This window comes from Amphiura filiformis, chromosome 18 (genome assembly GCF_039555335.1).
Source record: "Amphiura filiformis chromosome 18, Afil_fr2py, whole genome shotgun sequence".
NCBI lineage: Eukaryota > Metazoa > Echinodermata > Ophiuroidea > Amphilepidida > Amphiuridae > Amphiura > Amphiura filiformis.
In genome coordinates, this window is record NC_092645.1 from 36,949,709 (window position 1) to 36,966,792 (window position 17,084).

The 17,084-nt window shown below is 36.8% G+C and overlaps 3 protein-coding genes across 3 annotated transcripts; 2 read left to right on the forward strand and 1 right to left on the reverse strand.

The window, feature by feature from the left end:
• Positions 1-276: 276 nt before the first annotated feature.
• On the forward strand, positions 277-2,081 carry LOC140139122 (craniofacial development protein 2-like). Its single transcript, XM_072160903.1, has 2 exons — positions 277-433; positions 1,663-2,081. The coding sequence occupies exons 1-2, from the start codon at positions 277-279 to the stop codon at positions 2,079-2,081; spliced, it is 576 nt and encodes a 191-aa protein (XP_072017004.1).
• A 1,591-nt stretch (positions 2,082-3,672) lies between these two features.
• Positions 3,673-4,014, forward strand: LOC140139123 (uncharacterized). Its single transcript, XM_072160905.1, has one exon. It carries the CDS (start codon positions 3,673-3,675, stop codon positions 4,012-4,014), a length of 342 nt encoding a protein of 113 aa, XP_072017006.1.
• Positions 4,015-5,914: 1,900 nt separating this feature from the next.
• On the reverse strand, positions 5,915-15,533 carry LOC140138644 (uncharacterized). Its single transcript, XM_072160385.1, has 8 exons — positions 15,272-15,533; positions 14,876-15,097; positions 14,266-14,346; positions 13,312-13,590; positions 12,245-12,439; positions 9,507-9,584; positions 7,143-7,221; positions 5,915-6,366 (listed from the first exon to the last, which is right to left on the reverse strand). Exons 1-8 carry the CDS (start codon positions 15,375-15,377, stop codon positions 6,018-6,020), a joined length of 1,389 nt encoding a protein of 462 aa, XP_072016486.1. The 5' UTR covers positions 15,378-15,533; the 3' UTR covers positions 5,915-6,017.
• Positions 15,534-17,084: the final 1,551 nt, after the last annotated feature.

Genomic DNA, 17,084 nt, shown 5'->3' on the forward strand with positions numbered 1-17,084 from the left:
TAGGTATTGGAACATGGAATGTTCGAACTTTGTACCAGACTGGCAACTTTGAAATGCTATTGAATCAGATAGAGAAGTACAAATGGGAAATACTTGTAATCGCCGAAACTCACTGGATTGATTCTGGAGAATTCATTTCAAAAGGATACAAAATGTTGTGCTCCGGAAACGACTCCATACATCGTGCCGAAGTTGCAATTCTATTTAACAAGAATGCCCTCTTAGGGTACAACCCAATTTCTGCAAGACTCTTATCAGCTAGATTCCAGACCCAAAATGGCGCCATGGCTGAATTACAAGGTTTATGCACCCAATACAGCCGACTCAGAAGAGATGGTAGAAGAATTCTACGACCTTCTACAAACTACGATCAAAAAGACTAAAAAAAATGACATCCTACTTGTTATGGGAGACCTAAACGCAAAAGTTGGATGTGATTGCACACAATGGGAGAACGTTATAGGAAACCATGGTTACGGGCAAAGGAATGACAGAGGAGAAAAGCTGCTTAAGGTGGCTGTGTACTCTCAGACATGCATGTAGTAAAAGTGCAATAACTTTGTAATTATTCGCGCAAAACATATAAAAGTATACATTTTTATGAAGGCAAGACATCAATAAATCTTAATATAAATACAGATTTGGGGTAAAAACAACAATTTTGAAGAAAATCACAAAAAAGTGAGTTTTTGGCAATATTTTTTAGGTACATCATAACAAAAAACACTCTTTCCAAAATATTTTATTTTGTTTTTTAGCTCAATCTTGAGGCTCCATTCCAAAAACGTTTTTTTATTTTTTTTGATATTGGCCTTATTTTTTGAGATATTGACCATATAAGGCATCAAAATGAACTTTTAAAATTCAAAAACGCCTATTTGCACAAAATGATGCCCAAAATCGGAAATAGACCAAAATATAAAACAATGAGAAAACCGTTTCTTGAGTCGATCATGCTTTTACGATGATCATATTTGCTTACCTATAGATGCTGTATTTATTGAGTTATCGTGTACCTAAATCGTCATTTTACCGAGAAAATGAACATTGAAATAATGGCCGTTGAAGTTTAAAGTGGTCACATTTTGCACTTTCATCGAATCTCACAGGAGAATGCGACAGTTTTCGTTTTTGTAACTTATATTACGTAAACATCGGGTAAATCCACAGCCCCTTGAGAAGTTTGAGCGAAATCCATTCATAACTTGATATTTAAATCGGGGAAAGAACTTGAAAAAACCCACATTTTATCAGCTAAAACGGAGCCATTTGACCACTAGGTTTTTGTGAAATCAGTGCTTCCGTGGTGTTTCCATAAGATGCGCCGCGCATGCAGATAAGCGTCGCGTATGCGTCGCGTATTTGTGCGTTAACAAATTGCGCGATACGCAACGCGATGAGTTGTTGCGCGCGTGTACCTTGCTGGTACAACAAAGATTTTCTTTCCTTTTCAATTTCAAACACGAGTGGAATAGTGAAATAAAATCCTTAAAATATTGCAGTTGGAGTTTACAAATCTGGATTTTCATTCCTTGTATTTATAAAAAACATAACAAGGTACAAACATATCATAAAAACTCAATTTTGAGAAAGAAACAATGGCTAGAGTACACAGCCGCGTTAACTTTTGTGCAGTAAACAACCTTTTTATAACCAACACAGTGTTCAAACAGAAGAAGGACAGCCGACAGTGGACAAGGGAGTCACCAGACCAAAAGACCCACAACAAAGTAGACTACATTATTATCAGTAACCGATGGAAAACCTCTGTAAGCAATGCGAGAAGCTTCCCTAGCGCAGATGTAGGATCAGATCATCAACTCGTGATAACAAATATACGCTTGAAATTCCATGCCAAAAAGAAACCAAACTACCCGAAACAATATGATATCTTCAGGCTAAAAAGCCCAGAACACAGGAAAAACTATGAGGTGGAAATAGGGGGTAGAGTTGCCCAACTGCTGGAGCAACCAGACACAGATACTGAAACTATGTGGGAAGGAATCAAGACAGCATTCAACGAAACATCCAAGAAAGTCCTTGGATACAAAAAAAGGTCACAAAGAAAAGCCATGGATTAGCGAGGAAGTCATCCAACTGGCAAATGAACGAAGTAGAGCAAAGCAAGAAAAAATAAAGGACCCAACCAAGAGAAGTAGGTACAACTTCTTAAGTCGTGAAATAAAAAAAAAAAGTCAAGGAATGCCGAGATCAGTGGCTCAAAGACCTGTGCAAAAAAGTTGACAATGCACATCAGGCTGCAAAGTCAAAAGAAGTGCACTCAACCATAAAGAAAATTACAAGAAAAGCCTCTATCAGAATGCAAACAGTCAAAAGTAAAGATGGACAGATTCTTACTGAATCAGAGGAAGTAAAGGATAGGTGGAAAGAAAGCTTTCAAGAACTATACAATAAAAAGAACCCAACAGATGAGGAGCTAACGCAAAGTGTTCCCCAGATGCCCAGCTGCAAGAAAGAACCAGCCATCCTACGAGAGGAAATTGAAAGTGCCGTTAAAATGATGTCAGATGGCAAAGCCCCGGGATATGACAACATCACAGCTGAAGAGAGGAACTTAAAGCAGCTGGGAGCGCATGGATCGAAATCCTACATATACTATGCACCAAAATATGGGACAGCGACATTTTCCCAGATGACTGGGGGAGGGATATCATCACACCAATTTACAAGAAGAAAGACAAGATTGATTGCGGCAACTACCGAGGGATCAGCTTGCTTAGCCATGCATGCAAAGTAATTACACTTATTCTACAACGCCGAATCATGACAAGAACTGAAGAAATTCTATGAGAGTCCCAAGCAGGATTTAGACCAGGACGTTAAACCATAGGCCAACTCTTCACCCTCAGGCAAATAGTTGAGAAGCATCTTGAAATGAGGAAGGCCCTTTTCTGTTGCTACATCGACTTCGAAAAAGCCTTCGACTCAGTGTGGCAGGAAGGACTTTGGAAGGCACTTGGCTTCTTTGGTTTCCCAAACAAAATCACCTGTCTCCTGAAAGCTCTCTACAATAAATCTGCAAGTACTGTCAGAGTAAATGAGGAAACTAACAGACTGGTTTACAACCCTGGTTGGAGTTCGCCAAGGATGTGTAAACTCACCTCAACTTTTTAACATCCTACTGGAGATGACTATGTTGTATGCCCTGCACGATACCAACATGGGAGTAAACATCCAAGGAAAGTGGTGAACAACTTACGATTTGCAGATGACATTGCACTAATTGCTAACAGTGAAGAAGACCTCCAGACACTAGTTAGCCTCATTCATCAAAGCAGCTCAGCTTTTGGACTCAAAATAAATATCGCTAAAACAGAAGTCCAGGCCATATGCAAAGAGGACACCCATCTGAACATCACAATTGACAATACCCAGCTTCTGCAGGTGGAGGAGTTCACATACCTGGGAGGAAAGATCACCCAAAAAGGATCCTGATCAGAAGATATTAAACTTCGAATAGGCAAAGCCCTATGAGCTGTGCAGAGACTACAGAGTATCTGGAGTGCTAAGGACATCCAAACCAACACCAAGATTGAGCTTTACAAGGTCCTTGTTTTGTCAATATTGCTATACGGAGCAGAAACCTGGACATTGAAAAGAGAGGATGAGAATCGACTGCTCACTTTTGAGATGATGTGCCTTAGGAAGATAATGGGAGTAACACGGAGAGACAGGATCCGAAACACCATCATCCGCAAAACCCTGGGTGTTGAATTTTCCATCTTGGACAGAATAACCCGGAAGAGACTGCATTATTTTGGCCATGTCCAGAGAATGCCTCCCTCACGCCTTCCAAAGATGGCCTTTGAATGTCACATCCAGGGAGTCAGACCTAGAGGAAGACCACCAAAGAGGTGGAGAGACTGCCTGCTAGCTGACTGCAAAAGAACTAACCTAAACTCCATAGTAAATGCCAGCCGTACAACAGTTGACAGAACAGTTTGGCGGGACATTGTGATGCGGATGCCGCCACTCAACCCCCAGTTGGAGTGAACGGCATAGGTCAAGGTAGGTCAAGGTTAGAACTATTATTGATTTGATTGATTATTGTGATTCTAATGACATTTCTGGCTCTATAGTGTTGCTAGATATTGAACAACATTCGACTCGGTTGAGCATGATTATTTGTTTCAGGTCTTGGAGGCCTTTAATTCTGGCTCAGATTTCATTCAATGGGTGAAAACATTTTATTGTAATAGGAGAAGTTATGTCAGTAATAATGGGTTTCTCGGTGAAGTGAAGTAGAAAATAATTTGCAAGCATCTGAGCATTTCTCATGAAAGGTGAAGAGCTTTATAAGACATTCAAAGCCAGACATTGTTGAATATAGACCATAAATGGCCGCCATTTTGAAATTCCAGATGGCTAATTCTCTCATTGTTACCCTAGAAATCTGGCACCATGTTTTTGTTTTTTGTTTGTTGGTGTTGACAATGTGGGTATTGCTACTAAAATTACACTCATAAAATATTCACAACTCAAGTTATGGTAAAAAATGTTTAAACGGCGGCCATTTTGAAAATCAAGATGGCTGCCAGTCTTATCGACCCCCTAGCAATCTGGGATCATGTTGTTTGGATTCGTTGGTATTAGAAATGTGGGTATTGCCACCAAAATTAGCCTGATAGGATCGTTGCAACTCAGGTTATAGTAAAAATAAATATCAAAACGGCGGCCATTTTGAAAATCAAGATGGCCACCCTCTGCCACAACTCAGATTTGTCCACCAAAGATTTTCTTGCTCTTTGGGACCTATATAAGGAATCCCACGGCTGACCACAGTCTCCCGGACTAGTAAGAAACTTACATTATTTGCAGCCCTGACCCCCATACCTGTGCTGGTTGCACAAACTTCATACATTCTTAATTTGTTTTGGTGTTTTGTGGAAAAAATCCATATCTTCAATACGAAAGGTCAAAATTTTCAATTGATCATCGGCTTTTCATCCCACCTACATACACTTTAAGTATAAATCATCAGATTTATAAAATTTACTTCGAGTACTGTTAAATATCAAAAAATATCAATTTTTAATCATTTGCCATAACATGTGTATTACATTGCGAATTTCAAAAAATCAAAATTATTTGATATCAGAAGAACATTCTTCGTATTCAGAATGCAATTCGATATGTCTGATGTGCTCTAATGTCCCACAATAAATACTGTCCAAACGTTCATATCCCACCCCTTAAGTCTGGTTATTTTCTTTCTTGGCCCAAATTAGAAAAGTACAGACGAATCACGTAAAACATTACAGAGCAATTATGTAAGACATTAACTAACAATTCGAAAAAAAACCATTGCAATTGTGTAAAAAAAAATTACTGAGTAATATTTCAGGCTAGGGTTCCTTTTTTTACAAAACACAGGTTAGGTAAAATTTTACGCAAATGTTATGAGATTTTATACGAACATCGAAATAGGTTAGGAAAATTTTACACAATTCTTTTGAGATTTTACATCGTACATTGAACTTGAAAAATGACATTATTATTGTCATCATCTTGTTCGTCAACGCCTCCTCTATATGTGCTACCTGGGGTTTATCATAACGTCACCCTCATAACAAACTGCCTAAATCATCACAGAGATGTTTTCCAGTTAATGAAGAATGCGGCCAGAAATTTGATTCATTTGGGTATATTACTTAGAAAATCAAAATTGCAAATGAGAAACATGTAAGAATGACTTAGGCAGTTTTGTTATGAGGGTGACGATAATAGTTTCTTTATACACTCTAAGAAATAAAGATTCTAAAGTTGTCCTCTCATAGAGCTTCTCTAACGAACCATAAATGGTTCCAAAACCGTCGAAATGGCCCCCAAAATGTAATACAGAACTGTTTTCGCTTCTTTAGAGGGCTCTCCAAATTTAAAGAACCTTTTTGAGAGGACAAAAAGGTTCTATTTAGAAACTTTATTTCTTAGAGTGTACAACAATAATGTGTGGCAAAATAAACAACTATCCATATTAGGTACATAATGTATCAATTCTACAGTGCAGTTCGTCCAACATGCTCGATAGACGAAGTCCTTGGATCAATTTCAAGATCGGAATCAAGTTCAATATCTTCGTCCCATTCCATATCTTCCTCATCTCTTAATGGGATTACTGCTAATGCATTAGTTTGCATGCCGACGCCCTCTTTCATTTCTTCTCTCAAATACATAACAGTCTTCGCTTGTTTCTCCTGTGTCACGTTTTCTTTATTGTCTTGTATAGTATCAAGAAGATGGAGACTATTCATAGAGTGTCGATAAGTTCCGGTAGGACCTGCAGGTTCGAGGTCAAAATCAACAGAATGTTCTTCCGCTTCACCTGAATTTCGCCTATTCTTCGACCTAGTATTGGAATCAAAGAAATAAGAACATATTTGGTTTTTATTTAATAAGGGTGTCCGCTTAGTCATTGCCACATTATTTAAAAAGTAAACAAAGGGAAAATGCTTGTTTGCTTGATATGATTGGTCACTGGGCCCCATTTCAAGACCACATATTGCCCTCATCTAAGAAAAACTATAAAACTATAAATATTAATGTTTGCTAATCAGCATTCCAAATAACACTTTCTCCCGTGCCACAGTAGGTACAAGGTGTTACCCACCGCAGCAAATGAAACCAACTTTTAAAAAAGCGCAGTGATTTTAGCAGTCAAGTCAAGTTAGCTCAATCGTTAAGGCGTTCGACTATGGTGCGAGAGGTTGCGGGTTCGAACCCTGGCGGTGCCTATAGTATGCTCTCGTGGAAAATTGAGTTAGCTTGAAATTCCCTGGACAAGGAACTTACTGCTAATTGTCTCGTTGTAACCCGTACGAAACTCGGGGAGCTGATCCTGGTTGCGATGGTTATTTGTGGAATGTCTAGGGTGCGCGCTCTTGAAGCAGCAAAGTCCCTGATTTGTTGTTAAATGGTTTATTGAATGATGTGGGGCCGTAGTGGTCAGCGACAACCTGTAAAGTGTGCTGAGGCTTGTGGATCAACGTCTAGGCGTTGTGCCTGTGCGTAGCACACTATAAATCACTGCGCTTTTTTAAGGTATGTGGCTAGCCTTCTTTCCCACATGTCATCATTTGATAGCCACTTTCTATATTATACAGATGATTATACGAATACATTACCTGACACTGAAGATAACCGTCAGAAGAGTAACAATGAGTAAAAATCCTGCCACACCGGCTATACTCCATACGAGCACACCTAGAAATAAAAACAGTAGCATAAGAAATAAAGTTCCGCTGTTTAGTTAAATAACTGTTTGGCTGATGTTAAGGTTTTTGTTCCTTTCTTTGCATTATTCTCAAAAAGTATAGCGCATTGGGGACAAGTAAGATATGTATATATATTATAGGGGCAAGGACTACAACTACTGCACTGGAAATTGTATTTCAACACAGACAACAGTGGTGGAGTTACAGTCAAAAATGAGGGAAACCCAATTTTTGATCAATAAATCAATAACTACTTGCCTTAAGTTGCTGATTTTTTAGTGCAGTAGTTGTAGTCCTTACCCTTATAATATACATATCTTACTTGTCACCAATGCGCTATAAATTTTGAGAAAAATGCAAAAATAGGCATAAAATTGGTCAGGGGTGTAGTACCCCTTAAGGGTGTATGGTGATTCAATACTAATGCATACTGAAAATCAATGCTTATTGGATGATCCAACGAAGAAGTAGTTATCAATACTTGAAATGAACATTTTAACCATGTTAAGGGATCTAAAATGAGCGTTTATTGCGTTTCGACAGTATTTTTGTGGACATGAGAGCACCTCATACCTATCGAATTGCATTCTGAATACGAAGCATGTCTTTCTGAAATCAAATAATTTTCATTTTTGAAAATCACAATATAATACAAATTTTATGACAAATTATAAAAATTTGATATTTTTCAAATTTTGATATATAACAGTCCTCGAAGTAAATTATATAAATCTAATGACATATTCTTAAAGTGTATGTAGCAGGGAGGAAAAGCCGACGATCAATTGAAAATTTTGACCTTTCATATTGAAGATATGGATTTTTTTCCCAAAAAAGACCTAATTTTTTTTTGTGTTTTGGGGAAAAAAATCCATATCTTCAATACGAAAGGTCAAAATTTTCAATTGATCGTCGGCTTTTCATCCCACCTACATACACTTTAAGTATAAATCATCAGATTTATAAAGTTTACTTCAAGTACTGTTAAATATCAAAAATATCAATTTTAATGATTTGCCATAAAATGTGTATTGAATTGCGAATTTCAAAGAATCAACATTATTTGATATCAGAATGAGATTCTTCGTATTCAGAATGCAATTCGATATGTCTGATGTGCTCTAATGTCCCACAATAAGTACTGTCCAAACGTTCATACCACAGCCCTTAACCCCTGGGAAATGTGTTTGTTACAGTTTAACGTCTGTCACATGACCAATCCAGCGGGTCAGTTGCCTGATGAAGTGTGAAGGTATCACACGCAACGTAGCTTTGCTAAAAATAGTAAGTACAGTATTTTAATTTAATTCCAAACTTCAGTTTAACGGTTTGATTACTTTGCTTGATGTGTGATATGGATACAACTTTAAGATCAGAGCAACTTGCCTTGGAGTTTGGAAGAGGGTACGGTAGCCTAGCTGTACGGGCTCAGTTTTATTATCACAATGTTGTGAGTTTGAACCCCAGCAGGGGTTCTGTCGGGTTAATGCCCTAGCTTTAGAAAGACCCATAACCTATATTTTGAAGACCTGGGCGCAAGAAGACCATTGGCCCTCAACATGTATACACTAAAATTGCGTATAGTTTCATATAGTTGGATAATGTTTTATACATGTTCAGGGGCCAAAACAAATCTTTCACAACCTTTCATGATGTTTCACCCTGGGACATGTATAAAACATTATAAAACCCTAAGAAACTATACGTAACTTTAGTGTATACATGTTGAGTGGCCAAGTGGACTTACGGTCTTCTTGCGCTCAGGTCTTCATTTTCTCTATCTACACTGCAGTGGTGTATAAAATAAGTACCGGCATGCAATTTAGCTTCGAAGGTATAAACAGAATAGCTGTGCGGGAGGTGCGCCGAACCGCTACAACAACTAGATTTAAGGGACTGTAGCCTAAACGCCATGAACACTAAGGCCTGTGAGAATTTACTATTCCATGACTTAACCTTTACCTTGACATTACATTTTACTACCTGGAGAGAATTTATCAAAAATTGAATTCCCTCCTGAGGTCAATGAGATGACCAGATCACAAGGATGCCATTATAGCTAGAGGTAGTATATAACACAAATGGGTCAATGAGTTACATAAAATGACCTTGTGTGGTATTTGGTTCCCAGGACGTGAGTTTTGCCTGAGGCAATTTGTGGTTAAATGTCGATCCCTCACTAAAAGAGTTATTACCGTCGATTTGGTTGAAAAAGGAGGTGAGACATGATCAAATCTCTCAGGTAACAAAACGTAATGAGTATATCTTGCTTACCATTTTCTTGTAGCAAGGGATTATCCGGAGACTTAATATGGTTCCTGTTTTTCGCGGGTGTCGGTGCTGCTGTAACGCCTGAAAAACATGAAGAAATCATAGGAATGATAACGCCGTAAAAGTTTTCGGTACTTAGTGTTTCTATAGTTACCAGCCTATAATTATCCTCCTCTCAACTAACGTCTATAACATCTCAAAAAAGTAATTTCCCACCTGTCCCTTAAATAATGGTCATTATTCAAAAACGGGCTAGTTATTGTATTACAAATAACATAACATAACATAATATACATTTATTAAGCGCCCACAAAGAACGGAGCGCTTTACAAGAAAATATATACAGGTACATGAACCAGAGACATAAACTAATACACACAATACAAAGTATAGTATATGTCATGACAGTTGGATAAGAGCATGAAAAAAAAAACCTGAACAGGTATGTTTTCAGGTTTGTTTTGAAGAGCTGGAGTTACCAGCTTCCCTGATGTCACGAGGTAGAGACTTCCCATGATGCAGTCATGTCTACAGTAGAATTCAACTCGACCTTTGCAGGACTTAAACCCCATTAAAAGCTATTAAACCAAGATAACACTCATTGAAAACAGCTCAACTGATTAAATCATATCTTCTCTGGTTAAATACACACAACATATGTGTCTGCTTTACACGTACAATGGAGCAATCAGCTGGTATTATACTTTCAGTTGAGTAAACGATTATAAAGCGAGCGCTAGAGAACAATAATTATTGTGTGTGGTCTTTGTTTACGAAATGAGACAATACGTGCTTATTGTTAACCAGCGTTCTTGAAAATGAGAAACATGGTGGTTTGCAGACTTAACACGGTTTGGAAATAATTTCTTCATATTTGTTGGTGTTATCTGTCGTTTACATATCCTTCCTAAAACACCAAAGTACGCATATTTACAAACATCTAAATTAGCTAAAAATTTAGGACATGTTACAAAGCTATATTGTCTAGAATTTTAGAAGAGTACTTTTAATATTGGCCGGTCATTTTTCACACAGCGACGTTAACTAGGCAATGTACTATTACCTATAACATTAACTAAAACACCAAAGTACGCATATTTCCAAACATCTAAATTAGCTCAAAATTTAGAACATGTTACAAAACTATATTTTCTAGAACTTTAGAAGAGTACTTTTGATATTGGCCGGTTATTTTTCACACAGCGACGTTAACTAGGCATATCCCCATACTTTTAACGTAGGCTATTTGTAAGAGCACTGTGTATTGTGTATAGAAAAACGGACAGTAACTGCAGTATGCATATCCGGAGTGGACATGATTGAAATGAATGATCACCAGTATGTGTTTTGGTTTTTGGTTGAGATAGCAGTGTTTTGTCCTTTGACGAACGTGTGTCATATACAGATGATGTTTTAACCGAAATCAGTTCTTGAAGATATGATGGAGATTGTGAATGGAGGCATTTGAACACGTATACCAGGAATTCAATTCCGGGCATATTGACGTCGCAACGTACATTTAAATCAATGGAACCCAAGATATGAAAGTTGCAGTAAATTCTATTGATTTGTATTCAGTATAGTCAAAGGAAATCTGTGTAATGTTATCTGAGTGTTTTTGTAGTTTTGGAAGAGGACCATTCAAATCTGGATCTCACTACATTAAATTGACCGGTGTTTTGAGCTATCATGTCAAATAAGGTGTCCAAATGCGCAGAAATAAATTTTGCTTCCAACGCATTTTACAGATTTGTAATACAACAGCCCGTTTTTGAATAACAGTCATTATTTAAGGAGAGGAGGGGGGGGTAATTACTTTTTTTGAGATGTTTATGTTTCAAACTGTTACATTAAGTACCGTACCGTAGTAAGTGTGAAGCTTTCGAATTATTTCGCAATGCCTTTTAGACATCCCTTATGGAATCAAACAAAAACATACAGCCTATATATTTAATTATGTATTTTCAGAAAAAGATTGCGATTCACACCATTTAAGGCGAGTCGGGGCCTCATTGTCATATTCCTTCAGTTTTGATCAGTTTGCTTAAATAATACAGTTTCTGCAGAGTAATACGTTGATCTTATTGGAACTGAGTTAAGGAAGTCGCATTTACATTTCAATATGAAGTGCAGTTAGTGAGTTGTGAGAAATAGTAAGTAACAGGTATGAAAATAGTACACATGGTGGAAAACGTAAACCCTATGAGCCTTGGGATACCAGGTATTGAAACCATACCGTTCCCTATGTGTGTTGGCTTTATTGTTTATCAATTTTTGAGCACAAACACCTCTAGCTGGCGAGAGGTTGCGGTTTCGAACCCTGGCGGCGCCTAGTACGCTCTCGTGGAAATTAGCTTGAAATTCCCCTGGACAAGGAACTTACTGCTAATTGTCTCGTTGTAACCCGTATGAAACTCGGGGAGCTGATCCCGGTTGTGAAGATTATTTGTGGAATGTCTAGGTTGTGCGCTCTTGAAGCTGCAAAGTCCCTGAATTGTTGTAAAAATGGTTCATGGAATGATGTAGGGCCTTAGTGGTAAGCAACAACCCGGTCAGCAACAACCTGTAAAGTGTGCTAAAGGGTTGTGGATCAACGTCTAGGTTGTGGATCAACGTCGGGGCTCGTGCATTAGACGCATCAACATCTCAGTACAAGTGCATTATTTTGTAAAATTTCACTCCCAACAAGTGATACGCGTTTATTAACCAAGTAGGCCTACAATTTCATAGATACTACTTACCAAAGCAGTAAGGTAATGGAGCACTCCATCTGACCTCATGTTGTTCACTACCAATGATACATCGTATGTCGTCATTTCCGATCAGTTCAACCCCATTATTACATCCAAATGTCAATGACTCTCCAAAAAACGTGGACTCGCCTTTATACCAACCGCCAACTGGAGCGTCAAGGTCGTTACAGAAACTTGCGGAAACTATAAAGAATCAGACAGTTCATTGGTAGGCAATCAAGACATAGTATTTATATAATCAAAGTACTCAATTCTTAGGTGGTAAATGGTCATTAGTAATAATTTAAATTTGATTTGTTTAAATCAACTGGTATTTAGGGCTTCAATGTCGGGGAAACGAATCATTAGTTTACTATTATAAATATCTTTTTTTAAATCATTTTACTACATGAAATAGTTGAACTGGCACTTTACCATCATGCAAAAATAATTCTGACTACCGCTACTATATATTAAGGGGGGGGGGTGTCTTTAAATGAATTACCTTTAATAAGAAAAAAATCCCTTCCAGGAAGTCTCAGAGCACTCAAGCAAATTTTATGTTCATAACACCATTTTTAGTTCATTACTTTTCCTCGTGCAATTTTGATATTGAAAATGCTCCTACATAATATATGTGCATCTAATGTAATCCCTGCTGGCATGGGTATTTAAATGAATTTTTACATATTGTTTTTTTATAAAGTATATTGTATGTGTAATTATATGTTAATATCGGTATTTCTCATATTATTATTGTAATGTACGTGTTTTAAAAAGACTTTGATGTATTTTGTTTTGACCCCCTGGGCACCCCTGAAAAATAGTGCTTACATTGATGAGATTTCCCCACGTGGCTTGGCCAAATTGTCGTTTGTGATTATTATTCGATCAAGAACCTCACTTCTGATCATAACTGATAATACGGTAAGACTATCTTATATACATCATTTCTTCCCGATAGTTTTAATAAAATGGAAATAGATAAATAGATAAAAATAGTATTATAGTAAGCATTTATCAATAACATCAACAACAACAAAACAAAAACGGTTGTCATCTAAATAACAACTTACCGTTATAAATAGAAAGTTTGTTGTCCCCTCCACATGCGTCGTCTCTGCTTCCGGTACACACAATATTGCACTCACTATCATCGTATTGCCCAAGCCTGTAGTAGATATCATGGTCATACCCACAGTAGCAGTCACTTTTTTGTAAACCAGCTATTTCAAAATTTTGCTTTTTACAGAACTCAAGACACGTTTGAATCGTCAATGCCTTGGAGCGAATATGGCCGGCGTTGAGAACCCAATCTGTTGCATTGTTGCCATAACAACCAAGGTATCCAGGAACTGAAAAAAAAAAATTTGATTGTTTAGCTTGTGTCCAAAGTTTTAATTTATATAAACCATGAAATTAGAGTTCACGTGGTTTGAGCAAACACATGCTTGTCTGGTGGTTACTAGCCGCGAACGTTGTGTACTATTCTTTGGGGTCATACCGTCACAGTCCTGACAGTGGCAAGTTGGTAATGGTCACCATGGCTGATTCCATTCCACTGCATACATACATGTATCCAAATATGCAAGTCCCCTAAGAAATTTGGGTATAATCCCTAAAACTATTCGATCAATTATCTTGTTTTAAAGTTTGGAACATATAGACTGATTTAGTTATGCATCAAGTAAGTAGGTTTTGTTGCCACCTTTATCCCCTTCATTGAGAGAAATATAATAACCATTTATGAAATTCGGCCAAAAAGGAGCTACATATTTCTACATGCTTTTATCGTATTTTAAAATGCATTTTATGTTCTAAATTCTGTTTGACAACTATTTTTCATAAATGAGTAATTTAATCAAAAATAAACTCTAATAACTGTTAAGATAAAAGTTAAGATAACCCCGACTTTTTTGATTCAGCGAATTAATTACATGTCTTTTAATAGCTTCCAAGCATCTCTTGCAAAAACTAGACTTGATGCCTTACTGAACAATGTGTATTTAATTTGTATTCACTAGTCTTACCGTTACATATTAGTCCAATCTCTTGGGTGTTCTCGCATTTAGGATTCTCCGTATGTGAGCAATCCCAGATATGGGTTTCATCTGAAAACAAACATGGTTACAATTAACAAACATAAATAAATGTATAACAAAATGCGATTGCTTCCCTCCATATACATTATGTTTGATTGTAATGTCTAAACCACTGGGCATTAGCGGTAATCCCGCTTGAAATGTATGTGGGGACGGGGGATGGGGTGACATTTGACCTGTATTGTCAAAAAGTGGATGCACTCAAGTAGGGCACTCACAATTTGTTATCAGATTGTTTTGGTGACACATGTAAAGGTAGAACACAGTATAAAAATATAGGGTTAAATACAGATTTTGTCGGAAGGTGTTTTTTTTTTAGTATGAAACCAATGAAAGTGTTATAAAGATAAGGTATCCATACCGTTGTTATTAAAGGAAGGATGAATCTGGTGACCATCCAGTCATCCACTGTTTATAAATTTAAGAACGGTATCAGTTTTCGGTGTTTTTTTTTTGGGTTTTTTGAGTTTTTTTTGTTCTCATTATTATAGCCGTTATAATAATTCTTATCGAACATGTTGTTAAAAAGGCTCCTTACCTCCATTGCATTGGACATCACCAAGCCACATATCGTCACCTATAGTTCGAAATCTACCGCCCTCTACGGTTATTGATGACGCATTAGGGAATCCAAGATGGTGGCAAGCAACATCGCTGTTGGTTTTACTCCATTTGTTCCCGCATATTGTTCCCCAGTTAATATCATTTAATATGTTCAAAGCCCCTTTGTGAAGACTTTCGTCACCGATAAGACGTATATCTGTTGGAGTAAAATATTTTAATACTTATACTTATGCAAAATTAATTATATGCTGATAAAAGATTCCGACCGAATTTCGGTGGGAGCTGTATCACCGTCGTCATTTTGTATTACACGAAAGCAATAAACATCCGGCTAAACCTATATACATTTTGCAAATGTTTAATAACATACCTCTATACTTCGCAGCCGTGTATTCCGTCCCTATTAAAACACTTATGAAAAGAAAACCGCAAAATCTCTCCACCGACGTAAAAACACTAAAATCTAATAACGCCATTTTGGTATAATTCCAATTGGTAAATCCAATCTTTTTAGCATATACAAATTACAGACAGAGTGTGACATGTATAATATAAAACATCGTTTTCTATGAAGATACCCGAATAAAATGATTCAGCTTTAACACACAGACTACGCGTAGGCAGTATTAAACAAGGCTCAAGCCTAAACACCGGAAGATCCTGTTCCTTTTGTTTGTCAACCACCAGCTCTGCACAGGAAGTAGATACCAAAACTTTAAATTTTATAGTAGAAAAACAAATGCACAACCCTGTCACCTCCTTGTGTCACGAGATTAAATTAGTTTCTATGGTCAATATTCAGAGGAGGCTTAAAGGCATTCCTACAATGCACTATGATTGGGAAATTTGATCAATATAACCTAATTTTAAAGGCAAAGTCCCCAATTGCCACACACACAAAATGGTAATTTTAAAACTGCAGCCAACAAGCTAATAGTTGAGACTTAGGACTGATATTTGATTTTCTTACAGGAAACATTCATATTGTCCCACTGCATTAATTTTATTCCTAAGTCTCGATGTTATGAATGTTAAATAATAGGATGAAAACACCAGATATTTGCACACAATTCCAATGCAAGGCATGATCAACTGTACCACATATGTACAAAAGCCAGACATACAAGGTCAGAAACCCCATTGGGTTGTGGGAATGTCTTTAAACATCCTCTGGTCAATATTAATATAATTATAGTTATATATATTCAACTGGACTTACTTTTACTGTTTTATGGGTGATACATTTTTTTAACCACACTTGGATCCTTCATCAGCCCTACTGACTTTCGGGCGTTTTAGTTTCATAAAATAAAAGTATGTGTAGAATCTCAGATTATAGTTCGAATAATATGTTTTCTATAGTCAAATTTATATTGACTAGACATTCATTTTTGTCGAAGTATAACTGAAAAAGTCTCGGTATTCTGATTTTGAAACAAAATACGAATATTATCTTTGGAGCTTTGTTAGCCCAGAAAACACATAAATGTTTCAAGAGCGTTTTGAAAGCATTTTTTTTTTATTTTGGGTTAAAGATCATGATTATAAAAAGTTTTAAATTAATACTACCAAAAGGTATTTTATAATGTTCACCATGTTCACCAAATGAAACTGTAAACTTGCAAAAAAAATGAAAGAAAAGATTTTGTAAATGTTTTAAACAAATTATGCCACTTCCGTTTGCAAGTTTTAATTTAAAAAGTAATAGTTGCAAACGTAATTGGCAAAATGTTTTAAAAACTCTTGAAAAAAAAAGATTAATAATAGCCTAACTCAACATTTTCTGGCAAACTTTGTGCGCCCGTTTAAAGATAATACGGACACAACTCTGTGTTTGTTGGAGGACAACAGGACAGTATTTCTATATGATTTTAAATTACTTCCTCTATTGCAAACACTTATGACCATAATATGACATGATCCAATCAAACTTAAGTAGGCAATAATGAAATTGAAATATAGGCAAAAATAAGGTTCAAATACACATTAAGCCTAAAGTTACCAGAAAATGAATATAAAACTTCACCAGGGAAATCGGATTTTAGGTACAGAGGTACAGCTTATAGCTAGCAGCTTTAGGTACATCTTATAGGTACAGAGCAAGTTGGTAGTTCATGAGTTGTAATAACTAAATTTCAAAACTTTCGACTTTGGTCAGAGAGGATTAGATAATGTCACGTATG

Excerpts from the sequence above, each read along its gene's own strand:
- LOC140139123 (XM_072160905.1), top strand. The coding sequence starts at position 3,673 with ATGGGAGTAACACGGAGAGACAGGATCCGAAACACCATCATCCGCAAA.
- LOC140139122 (XM_072160903.1), top strand. The coding sequence starts at position 277 with ATGGCGCCATGGCTGAATTACAAGGTTTATGCACCCAATACAGCCGAC. Across the intron at positions 434-1,662 it reads CCTAAACGCAAAAGTTGGAT|TGTTCAAACAGAAGAAGGAC; the intron begins GTGATTGCACAC and ends TAACCAACACAG.
- LOC140138644 (XM_072160385.1), bottom strand. The coding sequence starts at position 15,377 with ATGGCGTTATTAGATTTTAGTGTTTTTACGTCGGTGGAGAGATTTTGC. Across the intron at positions 12,440-13,311 it reads CAAACTTTCTATTTATAACG|TTTCCGCAAGTTTCTGTAAC; the intron begins GTAAGTTGTTAT and ends GATTCTTTATAG. Across the intron at positions 9,585-12,244 it reads TCCATTACCTTACTGCTTTG|GCGTTACAGCAGCACCGACA; the intron begins GTAAGTAGTATC and ends CATGTTTTTCAG.